Source organism: Corvus cornix, chromosome 18, assembly GCF_000738735.6.
Source record: "Corvus cornix cornix isolate S_Up_H32 chromosome 18, ASM73873v5, whole genome shotgun sequence".
NCBI lineage: Eukaryota > Metazoa > Chordata > Aves > Passeriformes > Corvidae > Corvus > Corvus cornix.
In genome coordinates this window covers 12,179,454-12,200,377 of record NC_046347.1, presented here as the reverse complement: position 1 = coordinate 12,200,377, position 20,924 = coordinate 12,179,454, and the positions used below count along the sequence as shown (strand labels likewise).

The window sequence follows — 20,924 nt, the reverse complement described above, 5'->3', positions numbered from 1 at the left end:
GGCCCCGCCCCCGGGCCCTGCCGCGCCCCGCGCTCCGGCCCCGCCCCCGCGCTCGGGCCTCGCCTCCGGGGCGGCCAATGGGAGCGGGCTGGCCCCGCCCCCGCCTGGCCCCGCCCCCGCCTGGCCCCGCCCCTTGGGGGGGGGCGCGGGGCCGGCACCGGGAGCGGCACCGGGAGCGGCACCGGAGCGCCGCAGCATGGGCGGGTGGCGGGATATGTCCATGGAGGTAGGGGCCCCGAGGCAGGGCTCGAGGGTGGGCAGAAGCGCGGTTCTCGTCCGAGCGGCGGGGTAGGGGCTTTCCCCTGGACCCCGCCGCCCCGGCGGCGCTGCCCCCGCCGCAGCCCCGTTGCCTCCCCGCAGGCGCTGGAGGACCAGTACTCTCCCAGTCGCTGGTCCCCCCGCCTCGACCGGGACACCATCATCGGCGCCCACCTCGCGGTGACGGCGGCAGGTGGGGAACGTGGGGCACCGGGAGAGGGGCTGCGCTCGGTGCCACGGCCCCGTGCTCCACCGCCTTCCCCCGCAGGAACCGAACGGGCCCGGGCCAGCGCGCAGACCTTGCTGCACGTCCCCTATGGCAACGGGGACGGGGAGAAGCTGGACATCTATTTTCCCACGGACCCTTGTGAAAGTCAGTGACGGGGATGGCGGGGGCGGGAGTGGGCAGGGTGGACACCCTGCTGATCCCCCACTGTGCTGCACAGCCTTCCCGGTTCTGGTCTACATCCATGGCGGATACTGGCAGTGCTTGAGGTAAGGTGGGCTGTCAGTGAGGGATTCCTCGGAAAGGGACCCCCTCACCAACTCTTACTGACCCCTTCTCCTGACTCTGGGACTTGCTCTGTGTACATGGGGTCTGGCCAGTCCCCAGTTGGCCTTGCAGCCCCCGGCACCCACAGCCTGTCAGCATCTCTCTCCACCAGTAAGGACGACTCGGGCTTTGCAGCCCTGCCGCTGGTGTCGCAGGGGGTGGCAGTGGTGGCGGTGGGGTACGACACAGCCCCTGAAGGTAGGTGCTGTCCTGCAGAGGCTGCAGCTGCCTGCGCAGCCCGGTGCCCTCCAACCCTGCCCTTTGCCCTCTGCCTAGGCCACATGGACGCCATGGTGCAGCAGGTACGCCGCAGCCTCGTCTTCCTGGTGGAGCAGTACCCCAGGATCAGGTGGGCAGCTCCCGGCTCGGGGGTTGGTTCGTGAGAGTGGCTGGAGGCAAACAAGGCCTGCGGTGGGGCAAAGGCTTTGGTGCCTTGGTCCAAGCACTGGGCAGTGCCTGTGGCCACAATCCCCTGTCACTGCACAAGGCAGCAGCTGATGGATTGGGAAACATCTGAGCTGACACATTTGGGCTGTGCCGCCTCCTCTGCACAGAGCAAAGTGTCTCTAGGTGTCCGTCTCAGTCACTCTCTCCTGCTGGCTCACTGCTTCCTCCTTTCAGAGGCGTTTACTTGTGCGGACACTCAGCAGGGGCCCACCTGGCGGCCATGGTGCTGTCCACAGACTGGACAGAATTCCAAGAGGTGCCAGAAATCAAAGGTAGTGCTGCTATGTCCCAGAACAGGGTCTGGAGGGGAACTGATCTCCACACCTGGGACAAGGCTGCGGGGCTGTGGAGCCCCAGCTGATTATGAGGTCCCCAGGGCTGTGGGAGCCACCCAGGGTGCAGCTCCTCACCTGCCAGTGCCTCTGCCTCCAGGAGCGGTGCTGGTGAGCGGCGTGTACGACCTGGAGCCCATCCTGCACACCTATGTGAATGATGTTCTTAACATGAGCCGGTGAGCCCACATGCTATGGGGACAGCCATGGGGGCAGAGCACAGGCAGCCGAACGTCAGTGGCTCTGCAGCCACTCTGCTCCTATGCCTGCCCCAGCTGGTGAGTCCAGCTGAGGGCACGGGTGCTCCTGGAATGAAGGGCTGCATCAGCTGCCACCGGGGTGACTCCTGCAGGGAAGTGGCCCAGAGGAACAGCCCCATGAGACATGTCACCCCGGCAGTGCCAGCAGCCTGTGAGGTGCTCATGGCTGTGGCCCAGCATGACTCCCCAGAGTTTCGCAGGCAATCACAGGAGTACAGCCAGGTGAGCACCAGGCAGTTGCAGGAGTACAGACAGGTGAGCACCAGGCAGTCACAGGAGCATGGCCAGGTGAGCAGCACCCTGCCTGGCTCTGGTGGGGACACTGCTCCAGCCAGCCCTCAACAACTTGCCCAACTGGGATGAAGAGCTGTGCTGAACCAGAGCAGTTTCTGGCTCACTGCAGGACAGCAGTCCTTGCCAAGACATTATTCCTGCTGCTCTGTTCAGGGCAGGTGGAGTTTGGGGTTCATCCTGCCAGCACTGCTCTCTCCACAGGCCCTGCGTGCAGCCGGCTGGTCTGTCTCTCTGCTGGATCTGGCTGGTGTGGATCACTTTGACATCATTGAGAAGCTGTCAGAGGACAACTACATCCTCACTCAGGTAGGTAGGAGGGCTGTGCCAAGGCAGATCAGGTGGGCTTAGGGCTGGCTGCCACCTCCCTGCAGGGAGGTGTGGGGTCAGGGGCTGCTCACAGGGTTTGGCTCCTCATCCCAGGTGATTCTGAACATGATTTCAAGAGCATAAGGGCATGTCAGGAGTAAACAGATGGGGACTGTGGACCTGCGTGGTGGCAACAGGCGTCTGGTATCCCCCTGCCTGCTGCCTCCTCGCTCCAACATGGGGTGACCACTGTCTCAGACCTCCACCGTGCCCTCTCCATTCAGCCCAGCCTAGGCTGGTGCCCCTTCCCTGCAGTGTTCCTGCCCGCTGGAGCGCAAGGGACTGAGGGCTGCAAGGCTCTGTCTGGGCAGCTGGATCATGAAGTTTGTTCCCTCAGTGTCCTTTAAACTGCACACTGGCAGTATGAAATAAAATGGGAATTACTGCTGCCTGGGGTAGTGCTTCCCAGGGAGCCAGTGGGTGCACACCCAGTGCAACTGCTGCTGAGAGAATCCCTTCTTCCAGTGCAGAGTTCTGGGACTTGCTGACCCAGAACATGACAGGGGAAGCCTGGGGAGCCCACCTGCCGCTGTGGGACAGAATGACATAAGCCTCTGGGAATGGGAGTGACAGAGCCATCTGGGTCAGGCTGGGCTCGAGCTCCTGGGACAGTCCTGGCCAGACACAAACCTTGGCATTGCTGTGCAGCAACCCTGGTCCTGTGGCTGAGATGCTTCCATGTCCTCACGAGCATTTGTCCCTCCATGGGGACCGTGGCCATGATGATGTCCCTGCTGCAGAGCCAGGAAAAGAGCACATTTGAGAGAACACAGCTACAGGACCGCCAAAACACGTTTATTTTGTGCACTGACTGCCTCGAGAGCTGGGGTCTCCACTAGGCTGGGCTCACATTGGTTTTTCAGGCTGCCTGTGAGGGCTGATATTGAGTTTCAGATGGCTGGGAACTCATCTGGAGGACAAAGGGGCTCCAGATGTGTTCCCAGCAGCAGTCCTTTGGGCTGCCTAACTGCTGCAGCTGCGGGGCTGGCAGAGTGCTCAGGCTCCCCCGGTGCCTTGAGGCATCGGATGCAGTCCCAAGGCCAATTCCTCCTGGCACTTCCTGGCCACAAATTCCAGCTTTCTCCTTGTGAGCTCAGTGTCATGGCCGAGATGTTGTGGTGCCAGACAGCACGCACAGTCTGTGCTGACCAGGGGAGTAGCAAGACGCTGACAGCCTGCCCGGTCTCAGCCACCTCCGCGCTGATGGCACAAAGGCGGTCGCAGAGCTCAGCAGGGGAGGGCCAGGTCCCCTGGACATTTACCATTGCAATGTTGGTCTTCACCGCTGCCAGGTTGATGGACCAGAGGGGAGAGTTCAGCACATGGATACCTGTGGGAGGCCGAGGTGATGCAAGCCCACTGCCCAGCTATCTGGAAGAGGCTACCTGCCCCAGCCCTGCTCCAGGTTCTGGATGAAGGGGAGCCCTTTCTCCCCCCATGTGGTACCAGCGTCACTGAGTGCAGCATGGGGACAGTCATGGCATGATCCTGGCACTCCAGCCAGGTGAGGATCCCAGCAGCATCCTCACCTGCCTGGAGACCCAGTGTGGCCATCTAGGGACGGTGCCCAAGCCACCAGTACCGTGGTATTGCTGGGCAGTGCCAGGTGTGCTGTTACATCCCAGCACAGTAAGGGGCCCTGAGGTACCTTCCACAAAGTGCTGGGCATTGTTGTGGTCTCTGCGCAGCATCACCTCCGTGTGCTGCAGCCCAAGGTGGGCAGCGGCTGCCAGCACTCCCACCTGCCGCATCCCCCCGCCCAGCAGCTGCTGCACACACCAGGCCTCAGCGACAAACTCCCTGCACCCTGCCAGCACTGCACCAGACGGGGCACCCAGGCCCCGCAGAGCCCACAGCGGGGTCACCCCAGCTGTCCCAGGGGCAGCTGCCCCTCCTGCGTACAGGCCCAGCCTGCCCCATGTGTTCTTAGCCCAACACCTGCAAACAAGGGGCAGGCTGCAGCTTGTGCTGGTCCCTGCCAGCCTTGGGGACCCCTCCCACACAAGCAGACCTTGGAGAAGCAGAGGGTCACACAGTCACAGTGCTGGGCAATCTGAGCTGGCTCCACACCCTGGGCCACTGCTGCATTCATCAGTCGTGCGCCGTCCATGTGCACTCGCAGCCCGTAACGGTCTGCAAGCCCACGGACCTGGGAGTCAGAGGGGCAGCTAGTTTGGGAGGGACCCCTGGGGCATCTGGTGCCACCATGAGCCACGCTCTGAGCTCCAGTGTCCCCAAGTGCAGGGCCCAGCTGCCCATGCCAGGCAGGATTGTGCCAGCACCATCTGTGGGCTCTCACCTGCCTGCGATAGGTGAAGGGCGGTGCCCGGCCTCCCCGCCGAGATGTGCGTGTTCTCCAGACAGATGAGCTCAGGACGCATGTGGTACTGGCTGCTGTGCGCCTCACAGATGGTCAGCTCCAGCTGGTCCAGGTCGAATGTGCCATTCGGCAGATCTGGCGGTGCCTGGGAGTGGACACCGGCGACCTGTGCCCAGGGCAGGAGAGAGCTTGGAGCTGACAGGGGACAGTGGTGGTGCACGGGGGCTCCAGGCCTCTGCCCGTCTGTCCCCTCCATCGGGTGTGTACAGCCCCCACTCGTGTCGCAGCCCGTGGCTTGGGACAATCCAGGAGATGCTCTGGCAGCCAGAGGAGGGCAGCACGCGGCCGCCCTCCTGCCCTGCGAGCCCTGCCGGCAGCGCTGCGTGCCCACCCACCGTGGCTGCCCGCGGCACGCAGCTGCGCGGCCCCGCCGTGCTCGGAGAGGTGCACGAGGGTGTCCTGGCCCAGGAACAGCTGAGCCCCCCTGCGCTGGCAGTGGCATATCACTGGGAGAGAAGGGCCGTGAGGGAGGGGGCCAAGGGCAGCAGCCCACAGCCTGGGGGCACGGGGGGCTGCGGGTGCAGCCCCGGACTCACCGGCGATGAGGTTGGCCATGGTGGCCGTGGGCACGAACAGAGCCGATTCCGTCCCCAGAGTCCCCGCGGCCCGGCGCTGCAGCTCTGCAAGGGGACACGGATGTCCTGGGGGCCAGGGGCTTGGGGACCCCACAGGTCCCGGCTGCCCCCGCAGCCCCGCTCCGGCCTCCCCATCCTGCTGCCCCCGGGTCGGGGGCTTGCAGACAGGGACCCCGTGCGAGGCCCGTCCCCTCCGCCCACCGTTCAGTGCCGGGTCCTCCCCGTAGTCGGCGTCGCCCACGGCGGCGCGGGCTATGGCGCGGCGCATCCCCGCGCACGGCCGGGCCACCGTGTCGCTCCGCAGGTCCACGGCAAGCGGCGGGACCCCGCGGCTGCGCCCCCCCGGGCCCGGCAGCCGCCCCCGCCGCAGGCGCCGCCCGCATCGCCGGGACCGCCCCCGCAAGCGCTCCCGGGCGGGGGTGGGATCGCCCATGCCGGGAATGGGGCCCGGACACACGGGGCAGGAACAGGGCAGCGGCTCCTGCATGGGCCCCGCGCACGTTCCGCGGCTCGGCGGCGCAGCCCCTGCAGAGGCGCCGTCCCTGCAATCCCCCCATCCCCCAACACGCTGGCGCTGGGAACACGGGTGGGGGCTGCCCCGGCCCTGCACTGTCCCACGGCCCCTCGCTTTGCCAAGATCCCCATCCTGGGTGTCCGATGGAAGGGAGCGCCAGGGGCATCCTCCAGAGTCTTTCCATGGCTGAGCAGGAATTGCTTCCGCCACGCTGCTCCCCCTGCCAACAAGGCTGGCACGGGGTCGTCTGGCCGCTGGGAATTGGCTCTGGCCCTGGCTGCGCCTTCCCTGGCAGCCGATGTGCAGTCCGGTGGCACCGCAGGTGGGCTGGCGCTGCAGCGGTGCTCTGGGATCTTTGGGCAGCTCCACAGATCTCGGCACTCCCTGCCTGCTCTGAGGGGACCCACCAGCCTCTTGGCAGAAATCCCCACTGCCCCCCAGCAGGAGGGCATGTGCCCAAAGCAGTAGCGAGACCCCCTCACCTCCCCCCGTTGGGCTGGACCAGCTGGATCATTCTCCCTGCTGCTACCACGGTGGGGGGCACAGCTCTGCAGCACCCAGCACCTCTCCTAGCATTTGCAGGGGATCAATAGGGCAGGCGCATTAAGGGGCATGTTCCCCTCAGGGGCCCATGCTGCCCAGCCCCTGCCCTCTAACGCGTGTGCTGTGCTCCAGCCGCCTGTGCTATGGCTGCTGTAACGCTGCTGCCTTCTCCCCCCTCTGCCACATGCCCCCCCAGCCTTGGCTGCCCCAGGTCCCCTATCCTGAGCCCCCTGCAGCCGCCCCACTGGTGCCCACTCTGCCCATACCCCTGCCCTTGTCCATGGAGCCCCCTCCCTCACTATCCCCTGTCACCCCCCCCGTGCTGTCAGCCCCGCAGATGAGTGAGCCATAAACAGTCCTTCATGAAACGTTTTTCACACACAGGGCCACATGTTAACAGTTTTTCTTTATTTACTGCCTCCATTTCCTCTTTGTTCCAGGAACTTGTCCTCCAACTTCAAGCTGCTCATGATTAGGCAAAAAGGCCTCTAATCTCCTCGATCTGATTTACCGTCACTGAGAGCAGACGCTTCCCGTTACTGGCCCTGGACCTGGGAGCATGGACAGCTGAGCTGTGCCGGCTGCTGAGCCCAGCTGAGCCTCCCCAAAGCTGCCCCGCCACACACACCGCCTTCCCGGCAGCTTCCTCTTCCAGTAAGCGCTGGGCAGTGCAGCCTTCACACTGCAGGTGAAGGGCTGGGGGAAGAGCAGCTGTGGGGCCCTAGGCCAGGGATCCCCCCCTCCACCTGGGGCTGCTGCTGTAGGGCAGGGCAGGCTTTGGAGCCACTTTCTCTGCTTGGAAGGTCTGGATGGATGGAGCATCCCTCAGCACAGCCTTCCTAGCCACTCACCCGTCCACTCCCACAGCACCTGATGGGGTGGTCGACTGCCCTGCTGTGCCCAAAGCTGAAGGGCAGCCCCCCCAGCCCAGTCAGGGTCTGCAGCCAAGCAGGGGCTCCTTCACTGGGCAGCAGCCACAACTTCTGGGGGACTCACAGTGTGGGTGGGTGTCTTCCACAGAGCCCCTTGTCTTTCAGCCCTGTGCCTTTCCCTGGGACTTCAGGCTGGGACCTGCCTTGGGGGTCCTCCCTTGCTACCAGCACCCACAGAGCTCCCCCATCTGCACGGGGCCCAGCAGGGCCACGGTGGGGTTTGGTGGGGCCAGGACCGGGCCCATGGAAGTGCTTATGCCTTGTATGTGGAGTGGCTGAACTCAGGCCACGGGAGCTGGGCAGAGAGTGGGCAGTGCCAGTGCCTGGCCAGGGGCTTGGCTGGCAGCTGGGGACTAGTGGGGGGCTCACCCAGGACCACACTGCACCATAGGACTGCAGTCACCACCTGCCCACACCAGCTCCTGTGGTGGGCTAAGCCCCTGCCCTGCTGGGCTCAGCTCCTGCTCTAGTTGTGCCTCCCCAGGGCTAAAATTAGCAGCTGAGGCCTGGCTGGGGAGCCGGGAGTGGAGCCCAGATCCCACCGCGGAGGATCGGGTTTCCCCCCTCCCTACCACAGGCCTGGCAACCACTGGGGCCAATTCCCGGAGCTGGGCCCCCCCTGCTACCAGCCCCACCGGCAGCCCCATCCCAGGCCTGCCAGGCCCAGCTGCTTGGTCTGCACGTCCCCAGGGCTGAGCCCTGGCACATCCCGGCTGCAGGAGGCTCAGGAGGGGCTGCAGGATGAGGGGAGCATGGTGCTGTAGCTGAGCCCTCTGCCTCTGGCACACATGGTTGTCCTGGGAAAGGCTGGCAATGGGCTCTGCTCCCAGCCTCCCAGCAGAGCCGGTGGCTGCGGCCATGGAGCTGTCAGTGGCCCAGGCAATGCCCTGGGGGTCTTGTGCTGAGTGCCAAGGGCTGACTCAGGACCTGGCAGAGACCATAGCATGCTCACCATGAGCTCGGGGTGTTTTCCTGTCGGGCTGCCTTAGCCCTGCGGCCACACTGTCCATGGTGCTCACCCTGTGTGCCCTTTGGGCTCCATGGCTCGTCCCAGTGGGGCGGCTCTGGCGCTGCCTGTTCTGGAGGGTCCCGGTCCCACCTGGGCCGGGGCAGCCGCCATCCGTCGCCCCCGAGGGGCTGAGCCACGGAGCCGAGCAGTTTCCTGCTGCCGGGAGCGGCAGGGCGATTCCCGGGAGCGCCGGCTCCAGGCTCAGCCGGGTCGGGTCGGGTCGGGTCGGGCCCCCACCCGTCGCACTCCCGGGGTCCCGGTGCCGGTGACATGTCCCGAGCTGCGGCACACGGCGGCCGCCGCTCGCGCACGGCACCGGCCGAGCTTCGGCCCGGGACAGACCCCCGACGGACACAGTCCCGGGGCTGCCGGGGCCGTGTCCGGTGCGGGAGCCGCGGGCTGCTCCGGGGAGTCTCCGTCGGAGCCCCGCGCGGGCCGGTGCCGGAGCCGGAGCCCGGTGTCCGCGTGGTCCCGGCCGGTGCCCCGTCCCCAGCCTGCGAGGCCGCGGGTGCCCCCCCTCCACCGGCAGCGACTTTTCCAGTAAAACCGCCGCAGAGATCCCGGCTTCCCGACAGGCCCGGCCTCCGCGCCGGGGGGGCGCCGACCGCCCTTAACCCTTCCCGGCTCGGCCGGCGGCGCGTTGCCCGCCCGACGGGCGTCTCCGAGCCCGGGACCCGCCGGGTTCTGCTCGCCCGGCCCGGCTCGGCGGCTCCGGGGGCCTGCGGGGGACTCTGCCCGCCTGGCCCCGGGCGGCGATGGCCCCGCTCCCCGGGGTCCCGGAGGCGCCAGTGCGGGGCAGCCTGACCCGCCGCGCACCGGGAGCAGGTGGGAGAGACTGGCCCCGGAGGGCCTTTGTGGCCGCAGCCCCCGTGGGTTCCGGCCGTGCCGGGAAGGGCCCCCCAGCCCATCGTGCCCCCCATGCCGAGGGTTTCCCTTCTCAGGGTGCACCTGAACAGGGGCTGGCCCTGTTCTGCGGAGCAGAGGGAACATCCCAAGGGCCAAGGAGCTGGAGAACCGTCGGGGAAAAAGCCCCTCTGCACGGGGTACTCTAGTGCGGGCTGCCATGGGGCTGTGGGGAGGGAGCAGCCGGGGGTCCCTGGGAGAGCCCTGGTGCTGGGGGAGCTCTGGTAGTACCCTGAGAGAGCGCTGGAGCCGATCACGGCTAAGGACTGGTGGCTGTGCCGGCTCCACAGCCCTGCTCCAGCGCTCCGCAGGGACGCTCCGGCCGGGTGGGCAGACCCGGGGATGGCCAGGCACTGCGGGTCCGTGCCGAGAGCTGTGCCGGGCCGTCCCCGCCGTGCCCTGCCGGCCACCAGCTGCTACACTGGCTGAGCCAGGGCTGAGGTAAGTGCTCTAATTGTTTTCTCTGTGGCCCGAGATGAATAATTGAGAGGTCTTTGAGGAGAATTAATTAGCCCGTTTATTGGCAGTAAATGCTTTTCTCCAGATGATGAAATAGATCCTGAGCCACACGTGGGGCAAGCAGATGCAGGTCACTGATGCTGCTCTGGAGCTTGCTGGTGCCAGGTCTGCAGGCCAGCTGTGCTGGTGTCCCGTGCCCACTGTGGACAGGCACACTGGTCGTGACTCCCACGGCCTCCCACACTGCCTGGTGTGCCCGGAGCTCACTGCACCCATGGCCAGCACTTTGTGCAGGGAACCTCGTGTTGGTGGGAGCAGGGGGCATTGAGGGGCAGGCAGGGTCCTGCAGCAGAGTGGGAGCCCTCTGCCCCCATCATGCCCATGTAGCTTACTGCTTTCCCCCACCTCGCATACCATTCTGGGGAATCCCTCCCTGTGCAGACCCTGATATGTCCCCTTGTGTCTCCTTCCTGGCTCTCCTGGCTGCCAGGGTGGTGCCAACTTGGGGCTTGTAGCCTGCACCTCCTCCTCACCTCCTCCTCTTCCTCCTTCTCCCCTGGGTATGGGGTGAAGGGCCTTGCACAGCCAGAAATGCTTAAACAAGGATTTCCTTGTTGCTGCATGAGCTGTTTGCCTTCTCCTGGGCCAGCCGTTAATGAGGTTTGGCAGGAGGCACCGTCAGCCCCAGCCATTGGATTTCTATAAATCAGCCTGGAGCTGATGTGTGGGGCTGGGATGGAGCTGCTCGATCTTGGTGCATGGGACTTCAGCTTGTGTGTCCTGGGAGCCCCTCTGGGAGTGGAACATCCTGGCACGGTGCAGAGGGGCAGGGGCTGAGTGGGACAAGGGGGCTGTGGCTGCTTCCCACCAGGCAGGTCAGAGCGGCCACTTCAGCTATTTCCAGGAATGGAAGAAAGTGCAAAGCAAAAAATAAAAGCAGCTTCCACAGCTTCAGTGCAAAGGGCCCACATGCCAGTCCTGCCACTGTGACGGAGGTACTACCAAAAAAGACCAAAATCCTTTCTGTCCGGAAATCAGTTGTCTGTACCCTGAGACAAGGAGGGTAAAATACAGGCTGTTTTATTGAAATGACACTCTTCTGGTTTGTAATGAAAAAATGCAACAAATAAGGCAGGGGTTGAAGTTGTTGGGGTTTGTTTGGGAGCCGGCACAGCCCATCTGTGCTGCGCCAGGCTGAGAGGAGCCACAAGTCTCAAAGGTGATATTTCAGTTCCTGCTCTGAGTGTGCTTCCCCCTTATCCAGAAACACCTCTGCTCTCACTCAGTTCTCACAGAGTTTCTGCTGTGTGTGGAAACTGAGAGAATCCCCAGTCCCAGCGTGGCTGCAGGGCTTCTCGGGTCACCACAGTCTGCTGGGAAAGCTCTGGCTCCCTTCTCGCCTTCTCTCCAGTAGCCTGGCCCATGGTGGGGCAGCCGCTGGGCCAGTGGTGTCCCCCCACAGCAAGACAGCACCAGGACGGTGACGGTGGCAGCTGGCAGGGGTCTACCAGGAGCTGCCCCTCCATCTGCTGCCCCATGCCTCCACCCTGCCAGCATTTCCCACACACCGTCAGCCCTAATGGGGGTGGGATGTGCCTGGTCGTAGCAGAGGGAAGATGCTCTGTCAGAGCCCCCACTGCAGCTCTCTACTTCCCCTCTCCGTCTACACCCGCTCGCTCGTGGGTGCCAGTGCAGCTGGAGGCTCCAAACCTGGCGACAGGCACTGCTGAGCATGGGCGGCACTGGGGAGCCCTTGGTCCCAGGGGACCCACTCGCGACAGGGGCAGCTTTGTGGGGCACCGGGGTGCGCAGCTCTGTGGGTGGGCAGCTGCTCCACGCTGCGAACCTGGCCTGGTCCCTGCCCTGTCCCCACTGTGCGCAGGGACCCCCTGCGCTGGGACCCCTGTGCCCCGCAGGGGTTGCTGTGGCTGCAAAGCCGGGGCTGGGAACAGCAACCCCGTCGAGAGGTTGTGCAAGAAGGGGGGACCCGGGAGGGCACGGGCGGCCAGTGTTGAAATTCCATGCTCTTACAGAAAAGCCCCCGGGCAGAATTCCTGACAGGGGTGATTCATCCCCCACTGGAAGCGATGACTTTGCCTCTCCAGTAAACACTCTGTTCAGCAGGGTGCCACTGCTCTGTCCTGCCACCCGCTGTGGGGTGACAGGGCTGCCCTGAGCACCGCAGGCAGCACCGGGGGTGCTGAGGAGGGCCAGGGGCACAGTGGCCGACTGGGAGCCAACTGCTGGGCAGCAGAGCAGTGGGCACCAAAGGCAAAACTGAATCCTCGGCTCGGTGCCCCGGCTGCCACCCAAACGCAGTACAGGCCGTTGCTGTTGCCAGGTGCTTTGGGGGCCCCATCTCCCGCTGGTGAGGGCACACGGGACAGCCTTTTCCAGGAAGCAGGCGAGGGCAGCCAGGCTGTGGAGTTCCCGACAGCAGCTCTGGTTTTAATAACAGCAAATCAATGGATGCCCGGTTCTGGCCAGAACAAACTCCTCTGCTTCCTCCCTGGCCTCCCCCTCCAGTGGCTTCCCCACAGGGCAAAACAACCCATGTGAGAGCCCCAACTCTGGCCATGGCACATGGGGTTCTGCATGCTGATGGTCCACACCTGCCTGCCCTGCCGGCTGCAGCCTGTCCCGGCACGCTGCCTGCACTTCCAGCCCCGCTGTAGCAAGGGAAAGTTGGGGGTCCTCAGTGCTCCTGCTCACCTCTGCTGTGCCCACCCCCTACACAGGAGGGTGCTGCCTGCAGGGCTGCTCCGTGGCTGGGCATTCCCAGCTGCTCCAGCATCTTGCCTTCCCAGCTCAGCCCCGCACTGTGATTCCGCCTCCTCCCCGTGGCTTTGCACAAACCTCGCGCTTGCTTTGTGCTTGTTTTGAGAACAGATTAGTCATGGCTCTGAGCTGGCTTCCAGCAAATGCACAACAGCACCATGGAAAAACGAGAACAGTGAAGTGATGACTCAGCAGGGCTCCCACTCTGTCCCTGGGGTGCCAACTGTCCCTGCTCCTGACTGGCCCCGAGCACCAGTGAGGACCACCCGGGGGTGCCGCAGCTGGGCCGGGGTGGGTGGGCGATGGCAGGAAAGACCCAGGGGCAGCACCTGCCTGCCTGGAAGCTGCAGTGGTGCTGGCAGGGTGGGACACCAGGTCCTTGGGGGTGACAGGCAGCCTCCTCTCCTTCCCCTGCCCCCTCCTGCACCTGGTGGGTGGGGACTCCCCTCCAGCCTGCTGGCACCTTGCTGTCCCAAACCCCCACTGTGCGTGTGGCTGGAACATCCCACTGCCGGCAGCTCTAGCTCAGCGCCCAGCAGGACCGCTGGGTTCTGGGGATGCCACAATGATGGGTGTCTGCTAGGATCCTGCCAGGACCTCAGCGGGCTGGGGATCCCCCGCTGTGTGGGCTCAGCAGTCAACCCTGGACACTCGGGCCCTCCTGGCCGCCACCTGCGCGCCAGTGACGGGAACTCCCGGGGCGGGCCCTTACCGTACCTCACACCTTGCTCCGCAGCCCTTCCCTGCCCTGCCCTGGCTGGCTGCCCGGCAGCACAGCGTGTTGCCAAGCCTCCTTGCCAGGTGGCTTATCGTGATCCCATGGCGCTGGACACCAACTGGTGTCGGCTGCCAAGGATGAACAATGTAATTACTGGAATTACAGTAAAGTGCTCCTGTTCCCACTCATTAAATGCTGAGACAGGGCTCCTGGGTCCTTCTGGGGAGCATCTGCTCCAGCTGTGCCCTCTGCCAGCCACACACCCCATCGTCGCCCAAGTGGCGCCACTGGCACCCATCACCCCTCACCCAGCTGGTGTGGCTGGAGTTGCTCTCTGCTGATGGCTGCCAGGCTGGTGGGGACCTTCAGGCCCTCCAGCATTGTGCACTGGTGAGGAGGGGGCAGGCAAGGAGGGCAGGGCTGGATTGCAGACACAGGGTCCCACACTGGGGAGCTCCATCCCCAGCCACATGTGTGGCTCTGCCACTGCTGGCTCCTGTGCCGCGGCTGAGGCCAGGACGGATGTGAGGCCAAGGGATGCTCCAGGGCTAGGGTTTGGCACCTGCCCATGGCTGCTCTGCCAGGGTCATCTGAGGACTCTGCACTGTGCTGGGCAAGCACACCCCAGGCAGCTGGCAGCCTGCTGCCAGAGCACCCACAGGGACCTCCCGTGACGTGCTGGAGTGACCATAGCCAGTGGTTGGCACATCACTGCTCCCTGTGAGTGCAGGTGCAGGAGCAGCATAGCCCTGGGCCCGGGTCTCTGCCAGGGAGCAGAGAGCTGAGGCCGGGGGGGCTGGGGCAGAGCAGCTCGCATAGCTGCTGATGGAAGGAGTGAGGAATCCGCAGCTGCTGGCTCCCTGGAGCTGGCCGCGGGTCTGGCTAGGGAAGCAGCAACAAAGTAGGGTTTCCATGGGGATGTACACAGCCTGCTGGGCTCAGCTGCAACCCGAAATACTTCCTGGCCTGGGCACAGGGTCCTGCTGCCACCCCCTGCTCCCTGCCTGCTAGTAGCCCTGCCTGGTCCAGGGAGAGCCAGGGCCAAGCCAGCCCCCATGGTTCCCCCATCCACCAAGGCTTGGGGCCAGGTCACAAACAGCTGAGCTGCTACCAGGACAGGGACTTCAAGCAGTACAGAGTGCAGAGGCCCAAGATGAGGGGCAGCTGTGGAACTGAGGGGCTCTGGGGACATAGAGCTGCAGCCCTGCTCCTCCTCCAGTGCAAGCAGCTGTCTCTTGTCCTGGGCCTGCATCTGGGACCACCAGTGCCAGCCCTGGGCTCTGCCACAGAGCTCATGCTTGTGCTTCCCGGCAGCACACGGGGAGCAGATGTCCCAGTCCCTGTTCCCAACCGTCCCCGTGGCCCTGGCCTGCAGAGGAATTGCCACGTAAGGAGCAGGTGGTGCCATTTACAGTAAGTCCCCAGCTGCTGCACAGCCCTTTCCTGCATTCTACTGGGAAATGTAGTGGTAGATGTGGGAATGTCCTGGTGCTGCAGAGCCAAGCAGGAAGAAGTGCGTGAGGGGAGTGCCACAAGGTCGGTGTGTTCACAGCAAGCTCCCTGCCTGGCTCTGCCGCCCCAGTGACCTCTGGTGCTGTGTCCACTGCCACCTTCCTTGGGGTCCTGGTGTGGGGCTGGGGAGCCTTCACGGGTCTGTCCTGCTTCCCTGTGACCAGTTGGGTTTTCTGCATGGTTGGTGTAGCCACAACAGAGCTGTGGTGCTGGCCGAGCCCTCTGCTGCTGTGCTGGGGCTCGCTGCCCGCAGCAATCACCGGCTGCAGTGGTTTCCTGTTTTGGCTCTGCAGAGGCTGGTACACACCAGAGCAGGTTTCCTGCACCCCTGACCCAACAGGGTTGAGGTTCACCATCCCAGCGGACACTTCCTTCTTGTGCCAGTAATGAGCCAGCAGTGTGATGGGAAGCATTGGTGGCTACCCTGCACCCCATGGGGAGGCCAGGCTGAGGCAGGACAGGTGGTCAGGCAGGGGCTGTGGGGCAGCAGCCTGTCCCTGCCTGACCACCCTTCTGTACCCCAGCACCTTGTCAGGCTCTCCCTGGGCCTGGTGCTCTCACCCTGCTCTGCATGGCCACCTTCACAGCATGGAGAGCTGATGGCACTGGGGACATGCTATGCTTACAGCTGCACTGAGTTCTGCTGGTGCTGCTTGGTGCCCAGCCCCAGGAGATCTGGGGTGTGGAGAGGTGCAGGACCCCAACGTCCCAGCCCTGTTTCTGGAGCCCTGTGCAAATTCTGGTCTGGCTCCTGGCACCATCACACGGTGTCAGGGTCTGATCACCCTGGTAACATCTTCCCCATCCAGGAACCCTCCCAGGGGAAGCTCAGCTGCCCTGGCCCTGGTGAAGGGCAGAGGGGAACTGGCTGTGGGACATGCTTGATAGGCTGCTTACGAAACGCAGGGCCAAGTCCGCTCAGCTGCTCTGGAGCAGTGAGAGGTTTGTGAAACCTTCAGCAGGGATTTGCCCGCCGGCTGCCGCGTCACTGCTGCCGCGAGCTTGGCTTTATTCCAAGAAACCCGTGGGGCTGGCGGAGCTTCCCGGATTCTCGACTCAGCCACGGGTTGCAGCACCGTGAGGGAAGAGGCCCTTGGTTGGCAATGCCAGGGCCCTTCTGGGAAGCGAAGAAGCTGGGGCTGTTCCCACAGAGATGGGAAGGCTGGGCTCTGGCTGGGGGGACTTGGACAGGGTCACTGTGGGCAGCCTGGCTGCCGTCCCTGGGGGCCGCTTCCCACTCTGCCCCACCATGGGGTGCTGTGAACCCCTTGCTCTGTTAGGAGGGCTGGGTGTGCTCATAAACCCCCAGGACCCTCTTTTCCCATCCTCTTATTTGCCTCATCCTGCATAGGAGTGGTGATACTCTGCAAGGTGATGCTCCTGCCAGCTGGGGGCTGCTGTGCCTACAGCACTGCTCCCCCCCCATCACTGGCACGGGGCTGGGAGTCACCGGTGCTGCCAGGAGCCCTAAAGTCAGGGGTGTGCCTCAGCAGGGCCTGGCGGGCAGCCACCCGTGCGCGTGGACATTCCTTGCATAGCTGTAGCGGGTGCCTGGGCAGGCCACGGCACTTCCTGGCAGCCCGTGTGCCACAGCCCCACATAGCGGCCCCAAAATAGTCACTGGGACTGTGCCATGCCCACAGCCTGGACCGGAACACTCACCATCCCTCTGGTCCGGGCTGATTCCTGAGGAAATTCTTTTCCCAGCAGCCGGGGTTCCCCGGGGTGGGCGGGAGCACTGTGCATGATGCCAGGCATAATGCTGACAGCGTGGAGATGCAGACTGGGGCCTGGGCACAGCGCACCTGGGCACAGCCTGCTCCTCACAGCCGGGGGCTCTGGGGGGCTGACCCGCTCCTAAAGGATCACCCCCATCCCTGGATGCAGCTCTTCAGCAAGGCACCATACTGCACACCAGCCAAATGGAGCTGCAGGTTTATTGCCCATGCCCCCAGCAACAGGGACCAGGCACTTCTGGGGGCAACGACATCCCCAGGAGAATTGAATCCTCTCCTGTCCCTCGGGCATCTGTGCCTGGCTGGGATTTCGCTTTTCTCTCTGTGCTGTGGGGGTGAGCAGGATCACGGCACCCCTTATCCTGAGCCCTCTACACTCTGAGAGGGAGCTCCTGAAGACCCATCCCTACCCATGCCTCTCAGTTCCTGCAGCTCCTCACCCTGGCGTGCGCCAAAACAGGTCTGGGGGAAGGCGGGACTCGCTCGGCACTTCACAAACACTGCACTGGGGCTGTGCCACAGGCCAGCCTTGGCCACCAGCTCGGCTCCTCCTGTGCCCAGGGCCATGTCTGCTGTCCCGTGGTTGTGCTATGTGTGCGAGCCGGGAGCAGATCCCATCCTCATGGCTTGGCTGGCAGAGCGACGTCGAAGGGCTCAGACATACCTGAGTGCTGGGGCAGAGTTTACGCACGCTGGGCTGAGTCACCGCGGCGGGATCACCCGGCATGGACAGCAGCTCCAGGAAACGGCGCTTACGTGGTGTAAACACATCCCAGCATTGTGCCGGGGCCAAGTGGCCCCAGGGGTGCAAGAGAGAAATCAAATCAGATCTGACGTTTTTCATTAAAAAATAGTGCTCTTTATTATAAATTATGGAAACATTTTCTTTCTGAATATAAATATAAATATGTGCAAAGTTTCATCTGAGTTTGGTTTTGGTTGAATTTTCAAGCATCGTTTTGCTCAGCCCTCAAGGCTGGAGGTGAAGATGGAATCTTTATAAAAGACAGTGATTCATGTTGGCCTGTAAACATCCCTTTGGTTAAAAAAATAAGAATAAAAATTAAAAAAAGCCAGAAAACCCAACCACTTCTCTGGGCAGACGCAGAAAAGCACTCACGAGATGACACGCTCCAGGGGATCATCCTGCTGCGTTCCTGCGGGAATTGGTACCCTACAGAGCAGCATAGCCGGGGTCTGTGGGAGTGGCTGGGCAGAGGTGGGTGTGACTCTAGGGAGTAACGGCCCGGGGTCCTCGAGGTGATCCTTGCAGATGCGGTTGTGTGGGACTCAGCAGCATCGGGACGCGACGCTTCCCCTCCAGCTTCACAGCACATCAGCAGGACCGTCATTGTGCAGCATCACCAGTGGATGTGCGCTAACCCAGACCGCGGGGCAGGGACGATATTAAGGCTTAGTCCCCTGGAAAATGGCAACGTGGGGACAAAGGCATTGACCTCTTAGTCTGGGGCTTGGTGTGAAAGGAGCTTCCACCTACAAGGAGGCAGCAAGAGGTACAGTACGGGCGAAAAACACCTTCCCCTTAAAACTGAGGAAAAGCGATCAGGCACTCCTGGACTCCAGTGCTTTCCATTTCTGAGGGTGGAAGGGGCTCTTGCCAGGACACCCCCAGGATGGGGCTGGCAGGGCGCACGTTCCCCCGTGCTGCGGGAGCTGTCCTGGCTGCCCAAGCCCACAGGGGCTTTGCCAGTGGGTTCACTGTAGTATCCACAGTCTGGTTGGAGCCATCTCCTTCCCTTTGGAGAGGAGGTGTCATGCTTGCTTGGGGAGTCCCCTCAGCACCAAGGGTGCCCAGCTATGCTGGCCACAGCCCTGAGCCCGTGGCAGCTTGCCCCAGTTCCCCCTCTCTCCTTCCTGGACGGAGAGGCTTGGCATGCCCTGCCAGCTCCTGTGCCGCTGAGGCATTGTGCCTTGTCCCCTGTTCTTGTGCTTGTAGCATGTGACCATGCTCTGCTGGCCCCTTAGAGAGGGGCATCGTACTGGTCCAGAAACTCCTTGATGGGGGCCGGCAGCTGAGTCATCTTCTCATAGGAGTCCAGGTGCCCGTTGACGGTCTTGCGGCAGAGGTGCTGCAGGGTGGAGACACTAGAGGAGAGCGGGCGGCTCAGCACCAGGGGGATCTTCTCGCCACCTGAGTAGATGTAGTAGGTGCGCTTGGGGTGCAGGGCCCCCCCCGGCTGCTCGGGGACGGCACAGGGTGTGGGCGGCATGTAGTGATGGACCAGCTTGAGCACGCAGTCAAAGCGGGGCACGGGCTGGCTGCTGTGGGGATCACTCTGCAGGGAGAAGCTGCCGCCCTCGCACTGGATGCGCAGGTTCTTGGTGCCCGACTCCGTCTTGACGCTGAGGGTGAAGAAGTGCCTCTGGTCTGAGCTGTCCCTGATGAGGAAGGTGCCAGCCGGCTCAGTGCTCAGCAGCAGGTTGGCCTCGCCACCTGTCACCGTGCTCCAGTAGAAGCCGCTCTCCTGCAGCTTGCGTACGGTGTTCACCACCAGCTGGTACTCGCTCTTGGAGCTGAACGTCTTGAGGCGCAGGCTGGTGTCGAGGGGGCGGCTCATCCCGGCGGCGGGGAACTTGCTGTGGGTGACCATGGCGCAGGGAGCCAGCTTCGTGTGCTCTGGATGCTGCTGCCAGCAGCAGCCGCTGCTACACCATCACCTGCGGCAGAGGGAGCGGTGAGCCCCGGCACTCCGGTCCCCGACTCTCCCTTCCCGGGAACACCTGCACCCCCGGTCCCTGGCTGTTATCCTCCCGCAGCAACAGCGCTCCCGGTCCCCGGCAATCCCCTTCCCCAGCTCTCATCTCCCAGAAAAACCGGCAGCCCCCCTCCCCAGCTCTTTCTTCCCGGGAACCGGCAGCTCCCATCCCTGGCTCTCCCTTCACAGGGAAGCCGGCAGCCCCCGTTCCCGGCTACTGTCCCCCGCGGCACCGGCACCCCCCGTCCCCAGCTCTTCCTTCCCGGGAGCACTGGCACACCTGCGGTCTCCCGCTCTCTCCCCTCTCTAGGAGCACCGCTTCTGATGGTCTCCTGCTCTCTCACTCCCGGGGACACATCGTTACCCCAGGCCGCCGGTTATCGCCCCGCTGGGGCACCAACATGCCCGGCGATCCCCTTCCCTGGGCAGTACCGGCATTCCCGGTCCTCGGCGATCGCCCCCCCGAAGGTCCCGGCATCCCCGGCTGTCCCCCTTCCCCTCCGGGACTCCCTCCCGCGGCCGTACCTGGGGCGCGGGAGCCGGTCTCGGCGGCAGAGCGGGGCCGGTGCGCGGCGGCGAAGCTGCCGAAGCGGCCCGGGGCGGCCTCTTATAGCAGGCGCAACGCCCGCCCTCGGGTTCCTGGAACTGCGCGGCTTCTTGTAACGCGGCGGCACCGCCCGCGCCCCGCCCGGCCCGGCCCGGCCCGGCCCCCGGCGCCTCGCCAGCCCCTGCTCTGCCAGCCCCGGGCCCCCGGCCTGGCCCCACCGGCCCCAGCCCCGGCCCTTCCAGCTCCAGCCCCGGCCCCGACAGCCCTTTCTGGGCAGGGCGGCTGCCCCCGCCCCTCGGCCTGCAGAGAAAGGGAGAGCCCCGGTCCGGCCCCCCCGGGGGCCTTCGCCGTCCCGCGCCTCTGCCGGGGCCCTGATGAGGAGTTTGGGCTCGGCTGATGGGGTACACCGGGGGGGGGGGGCACACTAGGGGAGAAGGGACACTGAGGGGTTACACGGAGCGGGGGCTGCCACCGTGCCGTGGGGCAGCAGGTCCCACATTCCGACGTTGCCAGCCGTGATTTCCAGGCCAACGTGCTAGGCTGCCGCCAGCCCCGGCCGCGCCTCCTTGGGGGACCCACGGGGGACCCTCGGTCTGGAGACCACCAGGGGGAATCCGCTTGCGGGGCTGTGCGGCGGCTACCGGCTCCGCAGCTGCTCGATCTCCGCGCCCGAGCCCCGCTTCGGGCGGCGGTGGCTCCGGGAGCCCCCGGACACTCCGTACAGTTGGTGCTTTGGCCGGTCTGCGGGGCCAGGTGGGCTGGTGGGGAGCCCGGCAGGGCGGAGGCCCGCTGCCCCTGGCAGCTCCCCCGGGGCTCTGCCCTAGGGGCTTCCTCACCCCTCCGCCCCGCCCCGGGCCCGCAGCCAGAGCCCCGGTGGGGACGGTGCCCGGCGGGAGGAGCGGCGCCGGAGCTCCCCTCCCCACCCGTTTGGCAATTGTTTGTTCCGAGCTCGCACACAACCCGAGCTCTGTCCGTGGGTTTATTTTCAACAGTTTAATTTGCCCCGGAGGAGCGGCCACTGCCCGGCAGAGACCAACCCAGTGCGGCAGTTCTGGGAAGCCGCTCCGGCGAACCGGCTGCTCTGAAATGCA

At 64.5% G+C, this 20,924-nt stretch overlaps 3 protein-coding genes across 6 annotated transcripts; 1 reads left to right on the top strand and 2 right to left on the bottom strand.

Moving 5' to 3' along the window:
• The first annotated feature begins 132 nt into the window (after positions 1 to 132).
• AFMID (arylformamidase) lies at positions 133 to 9,122 on the top strand. 4 transcript variants are annotated; one of them, XM_039562500.1, is made up of 11 exons: positions 133 to 226; positions 361 to 451; positions 527 to 631; positions 705 to 753; positions 924 to 1,009; positions 1,088 to 1,160; positions 1,433 to 1,530; positions 1,691 to 1,769; positions 1,943 to 2,072; positions 2,346 to 2,450; positions 6,963 to 9,114. In XM_039562500.1, exons 1-11 carry the CDS (start codon positions 197 to 199, stop codon positions 6,996 to 6,998), a joined length of 882 nt encoding a protein of 293 aa, XP_039418434.1. In that variant the 5' UTR covers positions 133 to 196; the 3' UTR covers positions 6,999 to 9,114. The 4 variants fall into 4 exon arrangements, with proteins under 4 accessions (XP_039418434.1, XP_039418435.1, XP_039418436.1 ...); XM_039562501.1 differs by lacking the exon at positions 6,963 to 9,114 and adding an exon at positions 2,565 to 2,899; XM_039562502.1 differs by lacking the exon at positions 1,943 to 2,072 and having other exon boundaries at positions 6,963 to 9,122.
• On the bottom strand, positions 3,285 to 6,380 carry LOC104698202 (probable low-specificity L-threonine aldolase 2). The gene is given in 9 exon segments (XM_039562504.1): positions 3,285 to 3,616; positions 3,619 to 3,840; positions 4,159 to 4,352; positions 4,523 to 4,659; positions 4,810 to 4,845; positions 4,847 to 4,996; positions 5,242 to 5,336; positions 5,427 to 5,510; positions 5,667 to 6,380. Coding segments are annotated over 9 exon segments (1,314 nt in total). The 5' UTR covers positions 5,953 to 6,380; the 3' UTR covers positions 3,285 to 3,506.
• An 8,283-nt stretch (positions 9,123 to 17,405) lies between the features above and the next one.
• On the bottom strand, positions 17,406 to 19,900 carry SOCS3 (suppressor of cytokine signaling 3). Its single transcript, XM_039562575.1, has 2 exons — positions 19,812 to 19,900; positions 17,406 to 19,248 (listed from the first exon to the last, which is right to left on the bottom strand). Exon 2 carries the CDS (start codon positions 19,179 to 19,181, stop codon positions 18,552 to 18,554), a length of 630 nt encoding a protein of 209 aa, XP_039418509.1. The 5' UTR covers positions 19,182 to 19,248; positions 19,812 to 19,900; the 3' UTR covers positions 17,406 to 18,551.
• Positions 19,901 to 20,924: the final 1,024 nt, after the last annotated feature.

What these genes read in the sequence shown, in the direction of transcription:
- AFMID (XM_039562500.1), top strand. Translation starts at nt 197, where the DNA reads ATGGGCGGGTGGCGGGATATGTCCATGGAG. An exon ending in GGATACTGGCAGTGCTTGAG is followed by an intron (nt 754 to 923) that starts GTAAGGTGGGCT and finishes TCTCTCCACCAG; the next exon opens with TAAGGACGACTCGGGCTTTG. An exon ending in GAGCAGTACCCCAGGATCAG is followed by an intron (nt 1,161 to 1,432) that starts GTGGGCAGCTCC and finishes TCCTCCTTTCAG; the next exon opens with AGGCGTTTACTTGTGCGGAC.
- SOCS3 (XM_039562575.1), bottom strand. Translation starts at nt 19,181, where the DNA reads ATGGTCACCCACAGCAAGTTCCCCGCCGCCGGGATGAGCCGCCCCCTC.